At 39.6% G+C, this 20,138-nt stretch overlaps 1 protein-coding gene and 1 long non-coding RNA gene across 7 annotated transcripts in view; one reads left to right on the top strand and one right to left on the bottom strand.

Moving 5' to 3' along the window:
• The window catches only part of LOC111250771 (glutamate receptor ionotropic, kainate 2-like), a 112,674-nt gene extending 95,062 nt beyond the window's left edge, over positions 1 to 17,612 (top strand). Inside the window, exons 11-20 of one of the 2 annotated variants that reach the window (XM_086991621.1) lie at positions 143 to 346; positions 3,956 to 4,317; positions 4,783 to 4,981; positions 6,392 to 6,659; positions 7,109 to 7,197; positions 9,179 to 9,355; positions 11,260 to 11,339; positions 11,895 to 12,308; positions 12,623 to 12,638; positions 12,777 to 17,612. In XM_086991621.1, the coding sequence (XP_086847747.1) occupies positions 143 to 346; positions 3,956 to 4,317; positions 4,783 to 4,981; positions 6,392 to 6,659; positions 7,109 to 7,197; positions 9,179 to 9,355; positions 11,260 to 11,339; positions 11,895 to 12,308; positions 12,623 to 12,638; positions 12,777 to 12,863 (1,896 nt within the window). In that variant the 3' untranslated portion in view covers positions 12,864 to 17,612. Of the gene's footprint in view, positions 1 to 142; positions 347 to 3,955; positions 4,318 to 4,782; positions 4,982 to 6,391; positions 6,660 to 7,108; positions 7,198 to 9,178; positions 9,356 to 9,552; positions 9,696 to 11,259; positions 11,340 to 11,894; positions 12,309 to 12,622; positions 12,639 to 12,776 lie in introns of those variants that run through there. The other variant, XM_086991622.1, reaches the window with a different exon arrangement.
• The window catches only part of LOC111250772 (uncharacterized), a 40,890-nt gene that overhangs the window by 18,492 nt on the left and 2,260 nt on the right, over positions 1 to 20,138 (bottom strand). For 2 of the 5 annotated variants that reach the window (XR_015329396.1, XR_015329395.1), the window contains exon 3: positions 3,919 to 4,313. This is a non-coding gene — a long non-coding RNA (uncharacterized LOC111250772). Of the gene's footprint in view, positions 1 to 339; positions 3,551 to 3,904; positions 4,314 to 17,779; positions 18,209 to 20,138 lie in introns of those variants that run through there. The other 3 variants (XR_015329397.1, XR_015329394.1, XR_002673510.2) reach the window with 3 other exon arrangements.

Genomic DNA, 20,138 nt, shown 5'->3' with positions numbered 1-20,138 from the left:
CTCTTAATAAACGTTTTCGGATTGGATATATTTATTAATAGATCTGAGGATGCAGAGAGAAATACATTTCTGTTTTCCTTTGCCGGTTTTCACAACAGCACGACAAACCCCGTTGTTTTTGTTGTTCGGTCTCATTTCGCAGAATGAACCATACACGATGTTACATCCGCCTTCGGAAAATCGTACTGGCAATGATCGGTTCTACGGCTATGCAATTGATCTTATCGCCGCACTGGCAAGCCTGTACAAATTTAACTACACGTTTTACATATCGCCAGATCGAAAGTACGGAAGTCGTCAACCAGACGGAAAATGGAACGGAATGGTCGGTGAACTCATTCAAAGGGTTAGTGATAATAAAGTGGTCACCTCTTGTAGTTAGTATCCAGCACGAGGCCAGGATAGTTTGTGTCCTTTTGAACGAAGACTATTGATTTTTTCTTTTATACGCGCATGCGCGTTGGTCCATTTCAGAAGAAAGCGATTATATGATATAATTTTACTGGGAATAATAATTATAATTAGCTTTTAGATGTGTACCTCTATGGGACAGTGAACACTGAAGGATACGGCTTTCTCAATAGACGGTAGTATTTCATTAAATTGGAGAGATCGACCATGTTATTTACACCATTTCTAGAAAAACACTGTTATTATCATGCATAGTAATGGCTAGCTGTCGTGCAATACGGTACATTTGTTTCAAAATGTGCCAGTATAAGTGTGTACGACGCTAAATTGCTAAACTTGTCATGATAAAAACATCATCAATGTAATACTATGAATTGTTTTGTCGTCTTTTGCTAATATATATGGCTAAGATATTTCTACATTTGCACGACATATTATTCTTCCTAACTTAATATATATAATATTCAATGCTGTTTTAAGTACATTCGGTAGATAGATATATGACAAATGGATGGGAATAGGGTTTCGATTTAGTGCGGGGAGGCAAATGGTCAGATGGCCAGCAAGCTAGCGGATAAAGGTTTTATAGGGTCGCAATTAATGCGTTAGGGATGAGGTCCGGCGTCCTTTTCTAGATATCGTTGTTAAAACTAAGAATGCGTTTTTGCTGGATGGTCTACTAAAAACTGATTATTTAACATATAATGAGTATATAACCGGCTCTGCATTTATTCGAAACGCATAGTCTAGATAGAGTGGAAGTGATCTCGACCATGTAGGAACGCCGCGGAGTTTTGAGCCTCAACTGGTCAATCTAGATCTAACGGAAAGTTTCAGCTTTACTTTTTTTGGCCAGAAGCGTTACGTGGATATTTCTGACGTGGAATGCATCCAGTCGTAAAAATCATTCCAAAATATATATACATTATTTATTAGGGTATGCCTGCCACATTGCAGTGTAAAGAGCGGAGTAGCTGAGCAACTTCTACCTTAACATAGGAAAAAAAAATCGTGTTTACCTAGTAGAGCCCTCGGTAGCCTAAAGGAGCCATATTTATTTAGAGTCGATCAATACAAACTTTAATTTAACGCACAGTGACGCCACATCTGCGGGTTTAACCCTTCTAATTACGATTACAGGTTCTGCAAGTCGAAACATCGCGTTGAAATATACCGTTCGCGAATTCGTAGTTGTAATGATATCAACCATTTTATTTTGCAGGTCATTTTAACGGTGGCTGCCTAACTTGGCTGACAAGTAAATGAGGATGTATTGAGAAAGTGCGTTGAAGCTTTGTATCAGTTATTGGGTCAATCCACATTTTTGTTGTTACCTGAGTTTGAGCATTGCACCTTTCGCCTTAGAAAACTGGCCTCTCCATATTTTTCCATCACGCCCTGATCACTGTCGGAATTTTCCTACCTAGTTAAACGCTGGTCGTCCTTTACCAGTCCGGCAAAATCTGGCTAAAGCATCTTCTGTAGCTGATAGGTAAATGCCGACAACAGACTGTTCGTTGTGGTTAAGCGGACGGTTCTAGACTTCTGGAAACGCAGTGGCGTTCCAAAGATAACCATATTCGTTTCTAAAAGAAAATTATATTGATTTTTGTTTATAAAAGGTTTTTTAAGTTTACGGAATTTTTCGCCGGTTGAGTAACGACCACTTTAAAGTTCGTGTGGGCTCGGATATCCAGATGAATCGCTTTGATATCGCCATTGGTTTTTTTCGATATGCGTGTCGTCAGCCCAAAGCGGCTTTTACGACCTAGGAAATATCGCGTATAAATTATATGCAAAATAGTAGTAAATCATGGATGAGTACTAAATTTCAATATATATGGTAACTGCGGTTGTGAGAAGTGAGTTGTGACGATGCAGTTACCTTGCCCGGCAAACACGGCTGCTAGCAGTACAAATATAGAGAGGCAGAGCTCTTCGGAACTGCGTACAGATAACTCAACAATATTTTCATTAAGACGCCATTTGCTTGAAGAGAAGCCGTTTCAATAGCTTTCGTTGTTAAACCAACGCCTGAAGTGGGTGTCAAACGTTACTCTGCTAATATACCTAATATCTGTTAAGTTATTATTGCAGGATGGGTTTTTCGAAACGGTTTTATCCTATAGTATCTAAAAGTGAAGTTTAGGAATATCCAGTACATTAAATACACTTACTGGCACTATGCACGGTACATACTTAAAAGTGAGCGTGGTTTACTGCGGCGGGCGGTAGGGAGCTTAGTCAATGGCTGTATTCCGTGCAAGCTACAGGCTTTAATCCTAATTCCTTTGATTCGATTTTATGTGCTAGACGATTTGGTCACAGACGTATATGCTTCTTCCTGCGGCTATTTCGTAAGTCATTTGCCACTGTTCGCAGAGAATAATTGACTTTTTGTCAATCGTCTTGCTATGAAACATGGTCGTTTTATAGCTGAATCTAAAAATCCGCGTTTAGGAATGAGCGTAAAATGACCACTCATGACAGGGAGCGACATCTTCTATGTGGTTTCTTACAAACTAAATAACACACTCTGAAGACAATGTAATCATTTTTATGTTTCTTATCTACGTAAACAATAGCGTACCATTTATTGTAAAACGCTTCCCAAAAAGAACATCGATTTTGCCATGCGTCCTGTGATGTAGATTACTTATCATACAAAGAGGCTGCTGATTGAATGGTATCTTTGTGTATATGATGGGCCGTTTCATTTATAACAGTTCTATTTATATTAACTTCCACTAAATATAAGAGGCATACCATGGTATAATAAATACGGAGCCCTTCAATTTTCCATTCAATCTAGATTATCTTAAAATTTTCTTGAAAGTTTTAAGATAATCGACTCGTGGATCACAGGGATGGACCATAGATTACAAACGTATTTCCCGTCATTTGTTGGAAAATCCAGTGTGTCGAAACATTTCTATCAAAATTCTACATAAATTCGAATAAAATAAAGAGTTCCACATAAATTTAATAAACAAATAGTTTCCCGTACACAAAGTTGACCGTTTGATTCTCCAGGACCTATCTGTTGATATAGTCAGACTGCTCCAATGAACGTGAGGCGTAATCCATTGTGTTCACCGAACATCCAACGATCAATGGCTACGCCATCTCTTGAAGGGGGCTTGAACGACAATAGGATAAATCATAGGCAAACAAAGCCAGAAAAACAAACTACCGCACCGAATTTCAGGCGTCTGCTGGAACTTGCCGTCTTAGGTACAGTTCTAAGTTAATATATCTAGCGCCACACATACGCAGCTGAACGTATTGGTCACATAGCTGACATGGACAAATTTATCGGAACGAACTTATTTCGAATACGTACTACTAGGAATCAGCTATGATCTTTCCATAATAATAATAATAATAAAATATCGTCTTTCGACAGTAGACCCTTAGCTATATATTCGGAATAAATTTTTTACCATTAAAACAAAATAGGAGTAACAATGATGAATGAATCATCACCTTGAACTTCGTTGCATTTACCTGAACTTTTTTTGGCTTTACTGTCATTTATTTACAGAAAGCGGACATTGCAGTTGTTGACCTAACGATCACATATGAACGTGAGCAGGTGGTAGACTTCACTATTCCGTTCATGAACACGGGAATATCAATCCTGTTTAAAAAGCCTGAAAAATCGGAACCGGCCATATTCTCATTTCTCTATCCGTTTTCGATCGTCGTATGGTTTTACACGCTCACCGTGTACACGTTCGTATCGATCCTCGTCTACGTGCTGGGCCGATTCACGCCGTATGAATGGGTGCCCTCACACCCTTGCGATCCCCAGTCGGAGCCGGAAAACCAGTTCAGCTCTCTGCAAAACGCGTTCTGGTTCACTATGGGTTCCATTATGCAGCAAGGCTCCGATCTGGTACCTAGGTAAGAAAAAGCAGCAAACATAAAGCGCATGGATCAAGACCATAATTACTTCTTTATAACCGTTGCTCTTTGACAGTACCAGGTTTTAGTAATAGGATCAGGTCCTCTGTAGTAGAAATTTTTCTAACGATTCTTAGACGTGGACCGCTTCCTAGATAGTTAATCATCTATAGACAAGTTTCGATGTATGAACCTTTGACCTATCTTCCAGTTAACCTTAAGGCAGAGAAAACAAATGATAGCTTTTAGTGCAACAGAATCGTTCGATTACGAATAAATTAAATCTTCCGAAACCACGAAAATAAATTAATCGTCTTTCACTTTTATTTCATTGGAAATAGAATATGAAGTTGTTCGTACTAACTGAAGTAACTATCCACTATAACTTCATAACAGTTTACCACATCTCTGTCTTAACCTTTACATTTCTCTTTATTTTAACAATATGGGTTATAACATGCACAGGGCCATCTCAACTCGTGTCCTGGCCTCGATCTGGTACTTCTTCACGTTGATCCTTATTTCATCGTATACAGCGAATCTCGCGGCTTTCCTAACAGCCGCCCGGATGGGAGCCCCCATTGAAAATGCCAACGATCTGGCCAAGCAGACTAAGATCGCCTACGGATGCCTTGGAGGAGGATCTACATATGGTTTCTTCAAGGTAAAAATGCCATACACGCATTATAGCTCAACAGCGGCCTACATTTACGGATTACTATGCTATAAACCTTGATTGATATTATGCTGAAAGCAATCTTTGCGAAATGACCCATTCGCAAACACGCTTCCACCTACATACGCACGAGCCGTGGTGTAATCTGTTTACCGGGCGATAGCCAGTAAGAGCTCATCGCACATACGAGTGATGGCTTATTTTAGTCTGGCTGCTGCTGCGTCCGTCACGCGTGCCGGTTTTTTCGTCATCATATGCAAATCGGAGTCCTAATACAGTGAGCGCGCACTGCCCAACAACACTTTTTGACCTCGTTGCTGTGTCTTATAGGCGCTCGTATGAAGAGAAGAGTTGCATTTGTTGTGGCAAATAACTGTCCACATAGGTAAATTAGCGTTAGCCCCAACCCAAAGCCTGAAGTGTTATGGAGGCTATTTTGTTTGGACCGAGGCCTTTAGTTCGCCAAGCTCACCGACTAACTCAACTTGTCTTCTGCGACTGTACTAAAGCAGCATGACGCTGGGGTCGATTAAGTGGCTAATGGTTTCTGTTGGTTATTTTCGAAATTATCGTACCATAAACCCAACGGCGCCTCCGGAGTCACTACAGAATTACGAAAATTGTCTTTCTATCGTTTTTTCTTATTTTTTTTTTTAGTCTTTCCAAAAATGCGACGATATCGACGAATAGTTGACGCTTCGTACGTTTCACTTTGCCCGAGCTCTTCCTTCCGTCGGCAAAGTTTTTTTATTGTAGAGTCACATGCTCATGAATGACTGTGCCCCAACGGCTACAATGGCAGGAACAGCAGCGGTGCCAGTATTATCATAAAAAGACTAGGCACCCATTTCTCTTTACTTAATATTGGTACGAACCGTTCATTTAACACCATATAACCTGTATTGCTAAATAAATACACCCACTGAGGAGCATCAAATTATACTTGCGTAAATGTATTATGAATTCCTAAATGCGGTTAAGTGGCTATATTTTTAAGAGAAACTTAATATATGTTTGGTTTATAACATCAGACGAGTCTTGGTGGTGATATTTCCATGGTAGTAGCAGTAGTAGTAGTAGTAACGCGTTTGCCTATTAGAATGTGATCTATCTGAGGAGTTCACTGACTTCGAGACCGGTGTAAACACACTTCGTTTTATGGTGGACAGAACGGCCGTCTGTGGCAATCTCTCTTTGAGGCAGTACCTGAAATAAACACATTTACTTATCTGATTTCTAAACAAAGGGATTAAACGTGTTCTTGTACGTTTCATTAGGCGTAATTCCACTTGTGAAAGTCTTCGCGCGGAACACTTCCGCATAGAGGCTAATGTTGCGGCTTGTGACGCCATTGTTGTTCAAGTTGTTTTATAACTCCATAGTTTAATTTGTTTGAAGATCTTTGTGTCTAAAAGTGTTGCGCACGACAACCTTGAGCAGAAACATAACGACCCGGTGATGAAGCGGATGTGGACGTACATGGAGACGGCACGACCGGCAGTGTTCACGTCGTCGAACAAGGAGGGTATAGAGAGGGTGCTGCGTGGGGACTACGCTTACTTGATGGAGGCTCTGTCAATCGAGTACCTCGTTGAAAGAAACTGCAACCTCACACAGATCGGAGGTCTGCTTGATAACAAAGGCTACGGTATCGCTACACCTTTGAGTACGTATGCGTATGTGGAACTTCTCAGTTTCAAGCAATGTAGTCGCTAAGCACCCCTCCATATCTACGACCAGGCATGAAAACTAGTGAACGTTATTATAGGAGCAAGATGACTGTAGTACAGGATTCGCCATTGACAAGTTTACTTTGGTCCTGCATGTTATTTGTTCCTTCGCTCGCCGCTGGAATGTGTTAACCTATTATTCAAGGTTTTTTGCTTTATTTTTAATGTCCGACGTCGACCCCAATGTATGATAGTGCCATACCTAAACCAGAGAAAAAATTAGATATAACTATAGCAGTGTACAATTCAGCTGTTTCGGATGTTACTGTGCCCACTGAGGCTTCATAACAATCTTTTGACGGTGTTCTTAGAGACTGCCAAATGCAGTGTGCAATACTGTTGAAATTTTGACGTAAATACTGCGTTTGACTCGATAAAATTTCAGAGTCCCCTCTACGCAGTGCTCTCACATCGGCAATTTTAATCCTTCAGGAAAAGGGAGTTCTGCATTCTTTAAAAATGAAATGGTGGAAGGTACGTACTATACAATTATGTACAGCTAAGATAACGTATTATAACGTAAGGCTCCATGTTATCGTTTGTACAGTGGTTTTCGCTATATCAATGCGTTGATAGGATTCTACTAAGTATAGCTTGTACCAGCAATGCGGCTTCATTGTTCCAGCAGAAAAGGGAACCGACGGAGTTGTTAGCAGGTTGCAGCGGGTTTGAAAAATGTTTAAATTCATTTAACTATATTATAAATTCGAATGCAGGTCTCCATATAAAAGATAAAGGCGCTTAAAAGTACAGGTACCCAACTGTTGTTACCTACGGACGCACCTTCTGTCGCGCTGTGCATTATAGGCGAAGCGCGTAGAAAGCAACTATCATATAACTAAGGCCTAAAAACGTGTATGGGTCGTTGAACATATTACGAAAACAAAAATTCAGAAGCCCAAATACATGCTCTGTTAAAGTGGGGTTATCGTGATATCTGTAACATGTTTTTCGCTGAATCGCTAACTAAATTGTACGTTTACTAGTAGATGTATACATCTATTTGAAGGGGATTCTCAATATCTAGAGAGTTAGCGTCTAAAAAATATGGAACTTCTTATATAGTTGTTACGTTTTTGGGCTGAAATGGTAAATTTTAGTTCAATATAAAGCAAAAGTGTTTAACTGCTAGCTAAATCACAAGCAGGCGACATTGCTAGTAACAATCTAGTTACTCCCGCCAATGATAAAAATATCGTTATTTCGAAACCCGTGTTTAGGAACTTCTTGTTCGAGAACGAACATCGTGTAGTATTTGTCGACACGGCTGTAAGAAAGTGGGCAGCAGGTGCATATTTTTCACGAATATGATCACAGGCCCACTTCCCTCAATGTACATTGTAGATCTCATAATCGCAAGCGCTGTACGATCAGAAACTCAACACTATGGTACACGAACGAAAACAACTATCAGAGATCGTTGTCCGTCAAATTGCTACTCTGCGAGAAAAAATTGCTTGCGTTTACTCAAGTCCAAGTGATCGAACTTTCGAAGTTCTGCTAAGGATCCGCACGGTACGTGTCCGCGGAGAGTATATGACTCACGAAACTTTTAGAAAACAATACAACTGATAACGTATGATCGTTGCCTGATTTATGTTGTGATACTGACAGATATCGAAACTTGTCAGTGCTTACGATCGACACTACGCAACAATAGCATCAATGTGAAATTGAAAAACCAGCGTTTTGACGATCTTCAGATACAGAAGAAATTGCATAAGATCAGGTTGGATTTTTATAAAATTATGTTTTTGTTACTTGGTGTCAACGGGCAGTGATGGGCCAGACCGGGGTTATCACTAGCGATTTATGTTGAGAGAAGTCTTTGTTGTAAGGTTATAGCTAATAGAATAATACATTGCGATTGGTAGTAATTCCTACTGAAACATGTCCTAGTTGCCATGATGTAAATACTACTATTTATATGAGCAGGTTTTGATTGATTTCATCCGGTGTTACTTTATTTTTTGCGGTTCCTGTTTGCCAGACTAAGGCAGTATTTGAGTAAACACAATACGAAAAATCTCGCAATATTTTCTAATAAAAACCTACCCTATCTGAGTCTGCTCTAACGATAGACGGGTATTTAACATTTGTCGTAACAGAATATAAAATATTATACTGGTTGAATAAATCCTGTTGTCAACAGTTTACGAGAACAGCTTATATATATATATATATATATATAAATGTATATATAAGAAAACGTATATATAAAAAAAAAGCACGTGACGACATAATTTGGTACTATTTTAGAATAAGCCACTTGATACTTGATACTTGACATACCATTATGATGATAACGATGATGATGATGAAATGCTTTATTACGCTATTATATACACGCTGGTGCATTCGTATTATTATCCGTTATTTCTAATTTGTTGATCGTTATTGTTTCAATCCTGATTTATTATTTATTACTCGCCGTTTTTTCGGCGTTCATCGTTAGCAACAAGGCGGACTGGTGAAGTGTGACGACGAGAAGGGCGCGTCGTCGACGAGCGAGATGGACATGGGCTCGGTGGGAGGCGTCTTCCTTACCCTCATCGTGGGTTGCACCGTCGGCGTAATCATCGTTGTCTGCGAGTTCTGCTGGAAGCGCGCCAAGCTGCCCTACGGCCAACGAGTAAGTAGTATAATGGAGCTTACCATGCAGTCGAGTTGCGTCGCGTAACAGCCAGCCCAGTTAAGCCTTACTTCCTCATCGGACCCCCCCCCCCCCCTCAATCCTGCTCCTAGCCTGATCTCTCTCGGGTAGATGGCAAAACGCTTTGCGGTGTTTCGTGATGGCCTACGTCAACTTGCAGTTTCCGCAATACCCAGGAAAAACGAAAGTGACGGCTGGCACGGAAACCAGGAGCGCAACAACGCTACGATGGTGACGGCATGGCAGATGAACAGACCCTTTGAACAAGAACCAGGTCAAACCAAGCAGAAGCAGCACACGGTTATCGACGGATAGCTGCCGTCTGTAATGCTCACGAAGGGACCAGTTCTAATGCTGATTACTTTCCTCTGCCGTTTGCTCGGTCTACGCCACTATGCAGTAAGCCAATGCTTTTTCTACATCTGCTCCAGCTTTCCTTCTTTCAGTAATTGCCATATCCCGACTACTGGAACCTTCGATTTCCTCTCGTCCTTTTATATTACTCTATGGGAGTATTTTCGGCTTTCGTTGAAAGCGTTTACACTTAGGTACGTACTGTTTCTTGATGCTTGCCAGACAATCATTGACGTCTTTGCCTCACGCCAGGCACCACCAGATTACCTTTTCTTGATTCCTTTGCCACGTTTGTGGCCTTAGATCAACGGCAAAGAGCACAGTGGGCTACGGCCTGCCAGTTAACCGGCTGGCCACAACCCCTTACTGCCATCTTTTCTAGGTTCCACTTCACTCTGAGCATTCTTACGCATGTTTCAGTGCCTCGTTACGTCTATAATCTGCTGTCCTGCATTCATAAGCAGCCATAGGCGAAACAGTAGGGAACGCAATAGACAGCAGCTGCACCCGCTACTCTACCCGTCGAAAACTCCGAAAAGCGACGCATCTTTCAGAGATTGTCACCTTAAGCTCCTCCTCGGTCCATCTATTCTCTAACGGACGCCGCATTTTACCGCTAAGACTACCACTGTCGCGTTCCATAGTTGCCACGCACATCTATTAGGTTCAGTCTACCGCAAACACGCCTCAGCAATAGAGTACAGGAGCATTTGTGAAGGGGATCTACTTTTTCTCGACCGTTGAGCAACCTTCTACACATATACGTCTTCGGCTTTCGAAGCGACCACAGCCCTTTTTTACGTGTAGTGAAGTCAGCTAAGGGTGATGCTTGTAAGGTGAATGCACAAATATTCGCTATAGGCTTAAGTGGAAGGAACGCGATTCGTGATGGCCACATTTATACCGTGACAAGTATTATACAGCTATGATCGAATCTATGAAAACAATCGAATTGAATGATGAACAACAATGTTCTTTTGTCAAGTAGCTATTCTCGCCCTATGAGCAAGTCGCAGAAAACCAATATAGCTTTCAGCCATCAGAGCACCGATTTAAGGGTCAGCAGAAGGCTTTAAGCGGTTAGTTGAGTACGGTTTAGGCCTGCCGATGATCAAGGAGTGCCACAAAGGTGGTCATCAATCACCGTAATTGAGCTGAGTAACCAACACCGAAAGGAGAAAGCTAGAAACGAAGGACTGTGATAGCATAATTGAACTATAAGGCGCTTGATAACATCGTTTAATTCACGAACATTAAAGTACGTAAAAAGCACGATCGCGAAATAATGATAAAAAAATTGATCTCCATTTCATTAAGGCGTTTACTACGCATAAATCTGCTCTATCTAAGCCAGTTATGGAAGGCTACGGAGGCGGCCATATAGCAGCGGGACTAACAACTGCAAGGGTCTTCCACGTTTCACAAGGAAAGCTGTGTTATTGAATTAGATGCAATTTTTCTTTGCAAACATAATAAAACCGGTCTTATATCATATTTTCTCGTTCTTATAGGCGTTTGTTTTATTACAGGGACATATTTTGTGCGAATTCTTCAAAGAGATGCGGCACGTCCTCGCATGTCAGGGCTCGAGACCAAACTTTGATTCAAGGTAATAAAAAGCTCCGCAAATACTAGTGCCTACCTTAACACTTTTATTTAGATGATCATCGTAGCCTTTGTTATCGCCTTTTCCTACCATGAGACTCTTTCTGGGCGTAACAGATTATTCGTAGGACGTAATCGTTAAGTTACATCCCAATGTAAAACAATTAGAACTAGAATTTTATCTAAGAAGTACCGAGTTTGCACTGGTTTGTCACAGGCAAACACACTTCCACTGTCCCAAATGAGTCCTACTCCCAAACAAGTTCCACAAAATCAAAACGTTAATACTGAAGCTTAATTATATATATATATGTACGACGTTGTTACAAAACCCCAGTTTTGGATATTTTTTTCTTCATGTAGGCAGAAGTGGACAGTGTATTCCATTTAGTTTGTTGATTAACAAAAATTACGTACTGTAGATAAAACAACTAGGCCAATTAACTTTGCTCAGTGACGGTCTAAACTAATTATGTATGTCACTGTAGTGAAAAGCTGTTTGGGAATTGGGAGATTATAGTGTTGTCATTTGGCGTTTTCGCATTCGTTTCGCGGTTAGAGAGGACATGGACGATCAGACACAGGATATGGACGGTGCCGTAGGGACAGGCGCAGCTGGTGCTTTACACGACGAGGCTGATGCTCCTGGCGTAGCATTGGCAGATTCGCTCCATCTTCATCAGCTGCAACGGCAAATAGCCAATCTCAACAGCATGAGCAGCGGTGAAAGCGGCGTGGTCGCTAAGACCAAGATAGCCCGTCCAGCTACCCTACAGGATATACGCGAGCTTCGCTTGCATGACCTACAGTATCATCAGCAATTTCGACAGAAGCAACAGCACCAGCAATATAATGGTAACTCGCACGGCAGCGGCGATCCACAGAGCGGAAGCAAGGCGCACATTGGGTCGGGCTCTTTCTCTCGACAGACCTCCGCCAGCCACCTCAGTAGGACCGGCACTCTGCAGTCCAGGTATACAGAATACGATTGTATAGCCATAACTTGATGCAGACAACAGGTTAGGAAAAAGACAGGCCCAAGGCGACTTCAAAGTGCAGCGCCTATAAGGCAGTGGTGGAAACTGGCTGACTCCGTACAACTGTACGGCCTCATACACCTCACGGCGTCCATTGCGAGCATGCTTTGTTTGCACTCAGTTAATATCCGTACTAATTCTGTTAGAATAGATAACTGAAAGTAGTAGGAAAAATAACAATCAAAGCAGGTTGTGTTAGAATGTTTGTATCGTCTTACCATCGATACTTTCTGCTGTTCGGTATTTTCAGACACTCGAACCACTCGGTAAGGTCGAGTCATACGACAGACTCAGTTCATTCAATGCCTTCTGTACATTCGAATCATTGGGGAGTTTATGAAAATTGAAGGGTAACTACAAGTGAAACCTTGTGTTCAGGCTGTTTTCTTGCTCCATCATAACAGGGACGTCGAGCGTGTATGGGAAGAAAGACATCGATTATGAACATAGATAAAGATACGTATGTACATTCACACGCAAAGCTTACGTAGGGAACAATATACGACAAGGTTCAAGTGAGAGGTGACCAAAATTTCGAGCAGATCTGGACCGCGGTGGAAGCTCTCCACCAGCATCAACGTAACTCTGCAGTCAATCACTAATGCCAATGATGCTCAACTAGTTGAGAATCGACAGTTTACTCTGCCGTATATCTTTACAATGTGACAAGCAATTTTTCGACGACAATTATTCTAGCGGCACTCGCCGTATAGCGCCTGTTCTATTTTACTAACACTCGACTATTTCAAGTAATGCAAGATAAGTCAAAACAACTCTATATTGTCCATCTTTTACTGTACCGTGCCCGCATGCGAGAACACTTATTGCCATATGTGAGCCGGTATATGAATCAACGAACGAAATCTGGACATTTTGTGAAAATGATGCCAAACCACAACTAAACTCCGTCGATGCCCGCCTTTAGGCGAGTCGCTCCTCTCCGGAGGATGGCCTTTGCCTCTTTTACACCTCTTCTTTCTACGACTACCACTACATCTAACCGTATTCTAGCAATCGATATCGCTACTTGTTTTCCGCATAGAATACACGCACACACACACGCACGCACGCGCACACACACACACACACACACACACACGCACGCACGCACGCCTGCACGCACACACTCGAGATGTCAATAAATCTCCAGGTCGATCCAGTAACATCTGGACTTAACGGTAAATAGGGAACGACAAAAAATACTCGACATCAAAAAGCAGCTTGATCTACTTTCTCATGCGAGATGGCGTTATTTGCGTTTGTTGTTCTTTTTCCGTTCTCGCAAAATTAAGCAGACGACAAGATATTTAATTTACGAAACAGGAGCGCATACAGACATCATTTGTAACGAACTATAGTTAAAGATGTCATCGATCGATTCGTATCAATCCAAGGTCGTGGTTTTCTAAACGCTTCAACTATACATCGTTTCTACGAGATCTTTTAAAGGATGCAACAGTCTTCTCTTTACACAAGTATAAACTATACATATATATATATATACGCGTACACGCCCGTGACGTCCGCGGAACTGTTAGGCCTTTGCTAAAAGACAAGTCAGACCAGCCAACAATGCTCCTGTGGGCAAGTGGGGACCGGTAGCGAGCCTCGTTGTCTTTAATTATTATAAAAACGACTCATTAACACGGATTATCTTAAAGGTACGTAGTATTTGTTTAATATTCTTTTGTTTTTTAATAACCAGATTTAGATGCTTGTTTCCAGTCTGAAATTTTTTCTCCGCAACAAGGATGACTCTCCGTATTATTCCTATAGTAAAATAATTAAATAGAGCAACAGACGAATTATCTATACATACATACTTTTTATTTAAAAAGTTCGAGATAACCTTAAGGTAGCAAGAGATATAAACAGTGACACATTTGTTAATAGGGGCATTAGTATTAGGGTGCCTCTGCCCTTTATTGCTGCTCTAAGAGATATGAGATGTTTAGTACTTCCAGAGATCGCATCATTTTTTGGTTGGCAGTCATTACACAGGTGTTGTATATATATATATCTTCGATTAAACTTTACTGATACTCCTTTATGAAGTCAATATGAAACAAAGTAGAAAATTGAAACCCTTACTCGATCCATAAAAAGATGGGCGCTGACGCTTATATCTCGTATTCTGATATGCTACAATGAACATGGTTTGCCAACATCACTTGGACGAACTGGCCGAAGGTATGCCATTAAGCTTCTGGGCAACAATAAATTGGTCTACTATAAATAGATATATGAATCAAGTGTTATCTGCCCGTAGACCTGGACCAGCTCTTCGTGCGAGATATATGACTCGATAAATGGTGAAGCTCAATAACGTAATATCATCTATTTTCGTTGGTGTCTACCAGTAACAACGCCTGCGAGAGTAATAATCCTTTTCTCTCTTATTGAGTCACAACGGTGATTGCAGTTATTGTACATCGACCATACTGAGCCACCATTACGAGCTTAGTTTGCTGGGCTACATCGCAAACAAACCTTACCAAACCAGCCCCTTTTCGGGTTGCGCTGATATATGCACCCATGATCCACCGTCGTCCTTCTCACAATATCTTCGTGTTTAGCCCTCTTGGCGTTCTATTTATCGATCGATCAATCAATCAATCCGCTATTAGTTATACTCCATGGTACAATATTACCGCCTCACACATCAAGGCTTACGGTGACTACCGCTTGTCTGTCGCGAGGGACGGTTGACAACGCTTAAGATATCATTATATAACAACAACAACAACAACAGTATATATGGCAGAACAACACGCAAAATGGTAACAGACGACGACAGAGCAAAGGCGGACGCATGGACAGTGCAATATCAGATTTAAATAGGCGATTAGGGAAAAAAATGTGACTGTTGTGCAGCTGATCGACTTTTTCTGACAGGGAAGGTTAATGCTGTCATAAACAGCACATAAAAACAAACCAGCCAACTGAAACGTATAGAACTAGCAAATAATGCTCAAGCGCAGCAAGGATTAGATTCCCTGCATAGCTGCATGTAGTGCATGATGCTTACCTAATGCTCCAAGATAGACATTTACTGATACCAGCTATGGCTGAACAGCAAAACAGTGTAGATACACAAAGTATACGGCATGTAGTTGCAGGAATAGACCGAGTCACGTTGACTTATATAGACATAACTTACACTTATGTTCCAGTGTGCATATACTTCTATATATTGTTCGAGGCGAGAAAGAGAAGGAATGAGCAGAAAGGCCCATGGGCAACGCTACACACGAAGCGTAACCCAGTAACGCTACGGGCATTGCTCATTCGCTAGAATAAAACAAAGGATAGAATTTACTATAAACGCGGGGTGCAACTAAGGAGACATAAACGAACCAAGAGCGTAGGGGGAGGGGCATATAACAAGATCTTCAGTGTTCAAATAGGCTCTGCTTCGAAAACGATAAGAGTATAAAGGACAAACAGAATGCCATCAAAATTAAAAGGAGCCAAGATCGTAGCACCGAAAAATGTCGAATACGACCTTCATTTGCGGGTCTATCAACGCGACGTACCGCTAACGAGTACACATCGACAAAACAACAACAACAACAACAAAACATATGTTAAATATACTAAATAGTATAACAATGTCGTAATTGTTAGATACATTTGTAACTTATTTAACTTAGAGAAGTAGACATATGTTATATGTCTACCTTGTTATATAAGTGTTTATTGACAAACAAGGAAGTCTGTCACTTAGAAACACTGTGCATTGCTATGACATGGCGATGTTAAAAAATGATTAGCTTTTACGTACAAACATCTTATCAATCATCCATAACTTTCAAATACCGGCCAAACGAACACGAATCTGTTAAGAGTTTCTATGAAAAATCTGAGCTGAGAGCGTTTGCTTATTGGGTTTCGTCTTGCAGCGCCTTCGAACAATCGGAATAGGCAGGACCTACTTACTGCTCAATGAAATAATCAATCATCAATTAGGGAATGAATGAAACCCTTTTTTATAGTATCAGTTTTCGTGTTATCGTTACTACCTTTTTTTTATGATAATATTGTGGGTTATTAGAGTGATTCTTTCTATAATTAAAAGTGCATTATATACTTTTACTATGCATGAAGTATTATTATATATAAGCTTTATTATCGATGGTAAAGATAATATTATTATCTCAGCACTTCTATGATTGCAATTCATTTTGGTATTAAATATGAAATACTACTATAATAATAAATATGGCACATATTAAAAATTCGAAAGACCTATTATTTCGTACTCGATGGTCCATTTTTATATAATTAACTATTATTATTACTTAAATTTAATAAAAGTAATTCCCGCAGAAAAACGTTTTGCTTCGCCTGGTCACAAATCTAACCTATTTATATATTTAAAAGCCAGTTTTCAGCTTCAACCTTGAATCCGAAGTTGAAACCTTTCGATCTTTTTTTTTACGAACCCCTTCGAAATAAGTTACTTGACAAAAAAAAAATGTCATCCAAAACATATGTTATGAATACTGAGTGTAAGGGAGTAGTAGTGTTCTGAACATCCGGATACAAGGTAGTGTGATCATTGTCAGAGGATAGTATGACGTTTGTCAGCATATTTATATATATATATATATATGTATATATATATATATATATATGTATATATATATATGTATATATATATATATATATGTATTAGATACACGACATTATTATACGTCGTCAATAAGTTACGAGTACAGAGGTATTTATAAAACGTTCTATTACGGGTAGGGTGGCATACAAACCACGCCCATAAATTTTGGTAAGAGCATCCATTCTGGTAAACAAATGATATATTCTATTTATATACAAAATAATAAAGGCAGTAATGAATAAACAAATAATAAGGACAGTAATGAATAAACTAAAATAAAATAAAAGTTGTGCAGACAAATCGATAAAAGGACGCACATGCGACCTGACGGAAAATACAAGTACCCAATAGATGAGCTTAGTATTTACGAGTCAAGGTCATCTACTGGAACAAGGATTAATTATATATATATATATATATATATATAGGGCGTGTCTTTCACAATGATGATGCTAATGCTAATATTATAGATGATAATAAGGATAGCAATGAAGCAAACAGTTATATACTGTAATAAGCGGGCACACAAATAGGAATAGGTAGTAAGTATTTGACAGTAATTATCTATTTTTATCTAGGCCGATTAGATTAGCAAATACTACACATTAAATATCCAAGCGAAAATTTAAATAAAAAAGTTAACAATTACAGATCTTCTTATTATTTTATTACTACTATTATTAATACTAGTCTTATTATTTTAATAGTTTTTCTTTCAGTAATCTAGTATCCTACTGACAATTTTGGATCATGCACATGTTCAATTTCGAAATTGCTTTATTTACTAATAGGTAATTAAAATAAGACACGTTATGGCTCAAATGAGGAAAGTTGAGTTGTGCTTGGTAGTTGTCCAGTAGGCTTTTTCATCTCTATTCCACGTTTCTTCTAAGTAGTGGTAAATACTTATCTTAAGTAAACTTCATGGACATAAGATTTAGCCTTTTCACTGTTCCTTCTTTTCATCTTGCTTTATTCAGCACAGTGTGCTTTCACATCTCAGCAACGACTGAGTATCGATATCGAATGTTTTTAAAATTACCGCCATATAATTTTTTAAACGGTCGCACGAAACGTTATTTTGGCACAAATGTTCACTTGCTATCGACAACTGCAGCATCTGTTTATTGAAGGGCTTGTTCGTCACCGTCTGTACAAGGCTACGAAGTTAGATCTCTTTGACACCCCAGACCTCTGTTCCACGTATTTTAATTCGCTCACCTACCAAATACATAAGAACTTTGTTATACCACTAAATATTATAGCTTACTAAACCTCCGTATCTGAACAAATACAGAGTGTATAAATCTTTGGGGTACATAGAAAAATTTTAAGGCACCCTGAATCCCCTTGTACCTCTATTTCCTGGACTTTTAAAGGTCCTATTATCTTAAAATTACACCTGTCTTGTCTTTCGTTACCAACTGGCTGTGGAGTCTCAACGAAACAGTCGTGATTTACTGGAAATTTTGGCATACGCTTCCCTACGAATGGAAGGCATCGGAATGAACAGCTTGCTATATAAAGGGCAATATAGCGTGGTTTGCCAATGACCTAGCGTCTGAAAGGCGGTTATTATCCTGACATTACCTTGGATCAGATCAACATTGGTTACTTTTCTCTGCGCCACTTTTTGCTATTATATTGGCGCAGTTATTATACAACATTGTCCATCATTGTATTTATTAACCTATAATTTTTCGTTATGGCTGCGTTTGAGGTTCTCCCATATTTGCCAATCATATCGTTCCTGTCAAAAAACAAGTTTTTTTTGTATCTCTGCTACGATACAGTAGACTCCTATTATTGAATCATTCTCTATATCCTTAGATCATGTCATAAATATTTATTCATAAGAGGTTTATAGACGAGCGTTGATGCTCAAATCGTTTTAAATCGTTTGAGGCGTCAGTTGAAGTTCAACGAACCGTATCATAGGGAATCAACGATTATCTTTTCTTTTCCGAGCCAAAAATCATTACCAGAGTAGCCTAAAACGATGGAATTGTTTTGATGGAACTTCGGCGATCGACGGCCGGAACCGCATTAACAACCCTAAGTTAACACATCTTCTGCTAAGAGGAGCGATCGCTGTACTTCACCAACTTCATCAACGTAATTATTAAGAAAGGTGATAATCATGCCGATGATGATAACGATAACTAGCGATAGTATAGACTCAAGTGAAACGGCCCAAAGTGGAAGAGAAGGAAGTGTTTTCTCTATATTATTGAACAAATTAATTCTAATATTGCCAGATTTTAACAACAATTTGTGTAGAATAGGTTGTCCGGAGCTATGTAGTTGGCCGGAAAATTTCATGATAGCGCAAATTGCCTCTAGAGAAAACCACAGGGTTTCCGTTTGTGCTGGATTCAACTTACGAAGCTAACTTTATTTTCCATTTTTTCACACGTACTCCGTGAAATCTTCTATTAAGCTGGCAATAACTACATGCTTTTACTGAAACAGACGTTCCCGATGCGTTGTTATGCTCAAAGCGTCAGCAGCTGACTCCACTGTTTATAATCCTGAGGTATCGACACCTTTTCTATGATTATCACCCTCCTAATTTCCGTACTTAAAATTACTGGGCCATTAATAAACATTGTTTTATTACAACCTTTAATAAATTCCCGCAACGCTCTACCTCACGAAAAACCATTAAAAAAAAAAAACTATCCAACGTTTTCAATACGCCTTTGTTTTTAAACTTCTTATAATAATAAACTTATAATTTTCCAATGGCACTCAATTAGCTCAAGTTTAGTTTGTCTCCTTCAAACTTCATTGAAAGTTTTTTGATCGAAATTTTAAGCAAGCTATTATTATATTGCGCCAACCGAAAGGTGTCTTGAACTTAGCATAAAGAAAAATCATAAATAAATAAAACCTTGGAATTTTCAGCGCATCTTTTTGTTAACATGCTTTTTTTCTTTCGAGGTCGCATGTAGCCTGTTCTTTGGAACCAGATCGATACATTAAAACTGGGCAACAATCTACAGTAATGCCCCTAATTCCTCTGCTTAAACGGCCAATTAACTGCATTGTTAACAGACAGTCGACGCGTCAAAATGGATTCAAGCGAAAAGTTGATAACCAGCATTATAATGAGGAATCGACTTTTCCTAGGAACACGCAGCCGATCTTC

Source organism: Varroa destructor, unplaced genomic scaffold, assembly GCF_002443255.2.
Source record: "Varroa destructor unplaced genomic scaffold, Vdes_3.0 BEIS01000005.1, whole genome shotgun sequence".
Classification (NCBI taxonomy): Eukaryota; Metazoa; Arthropoda; class Arachnida; order Mesostigmata; family Varroidae; genus Varroa; species Varroa destructor.
Note: the sequence above shows the minus strand (reverse complement) of the source record. Positions and strands in the feature narration are given on the sequence as shown.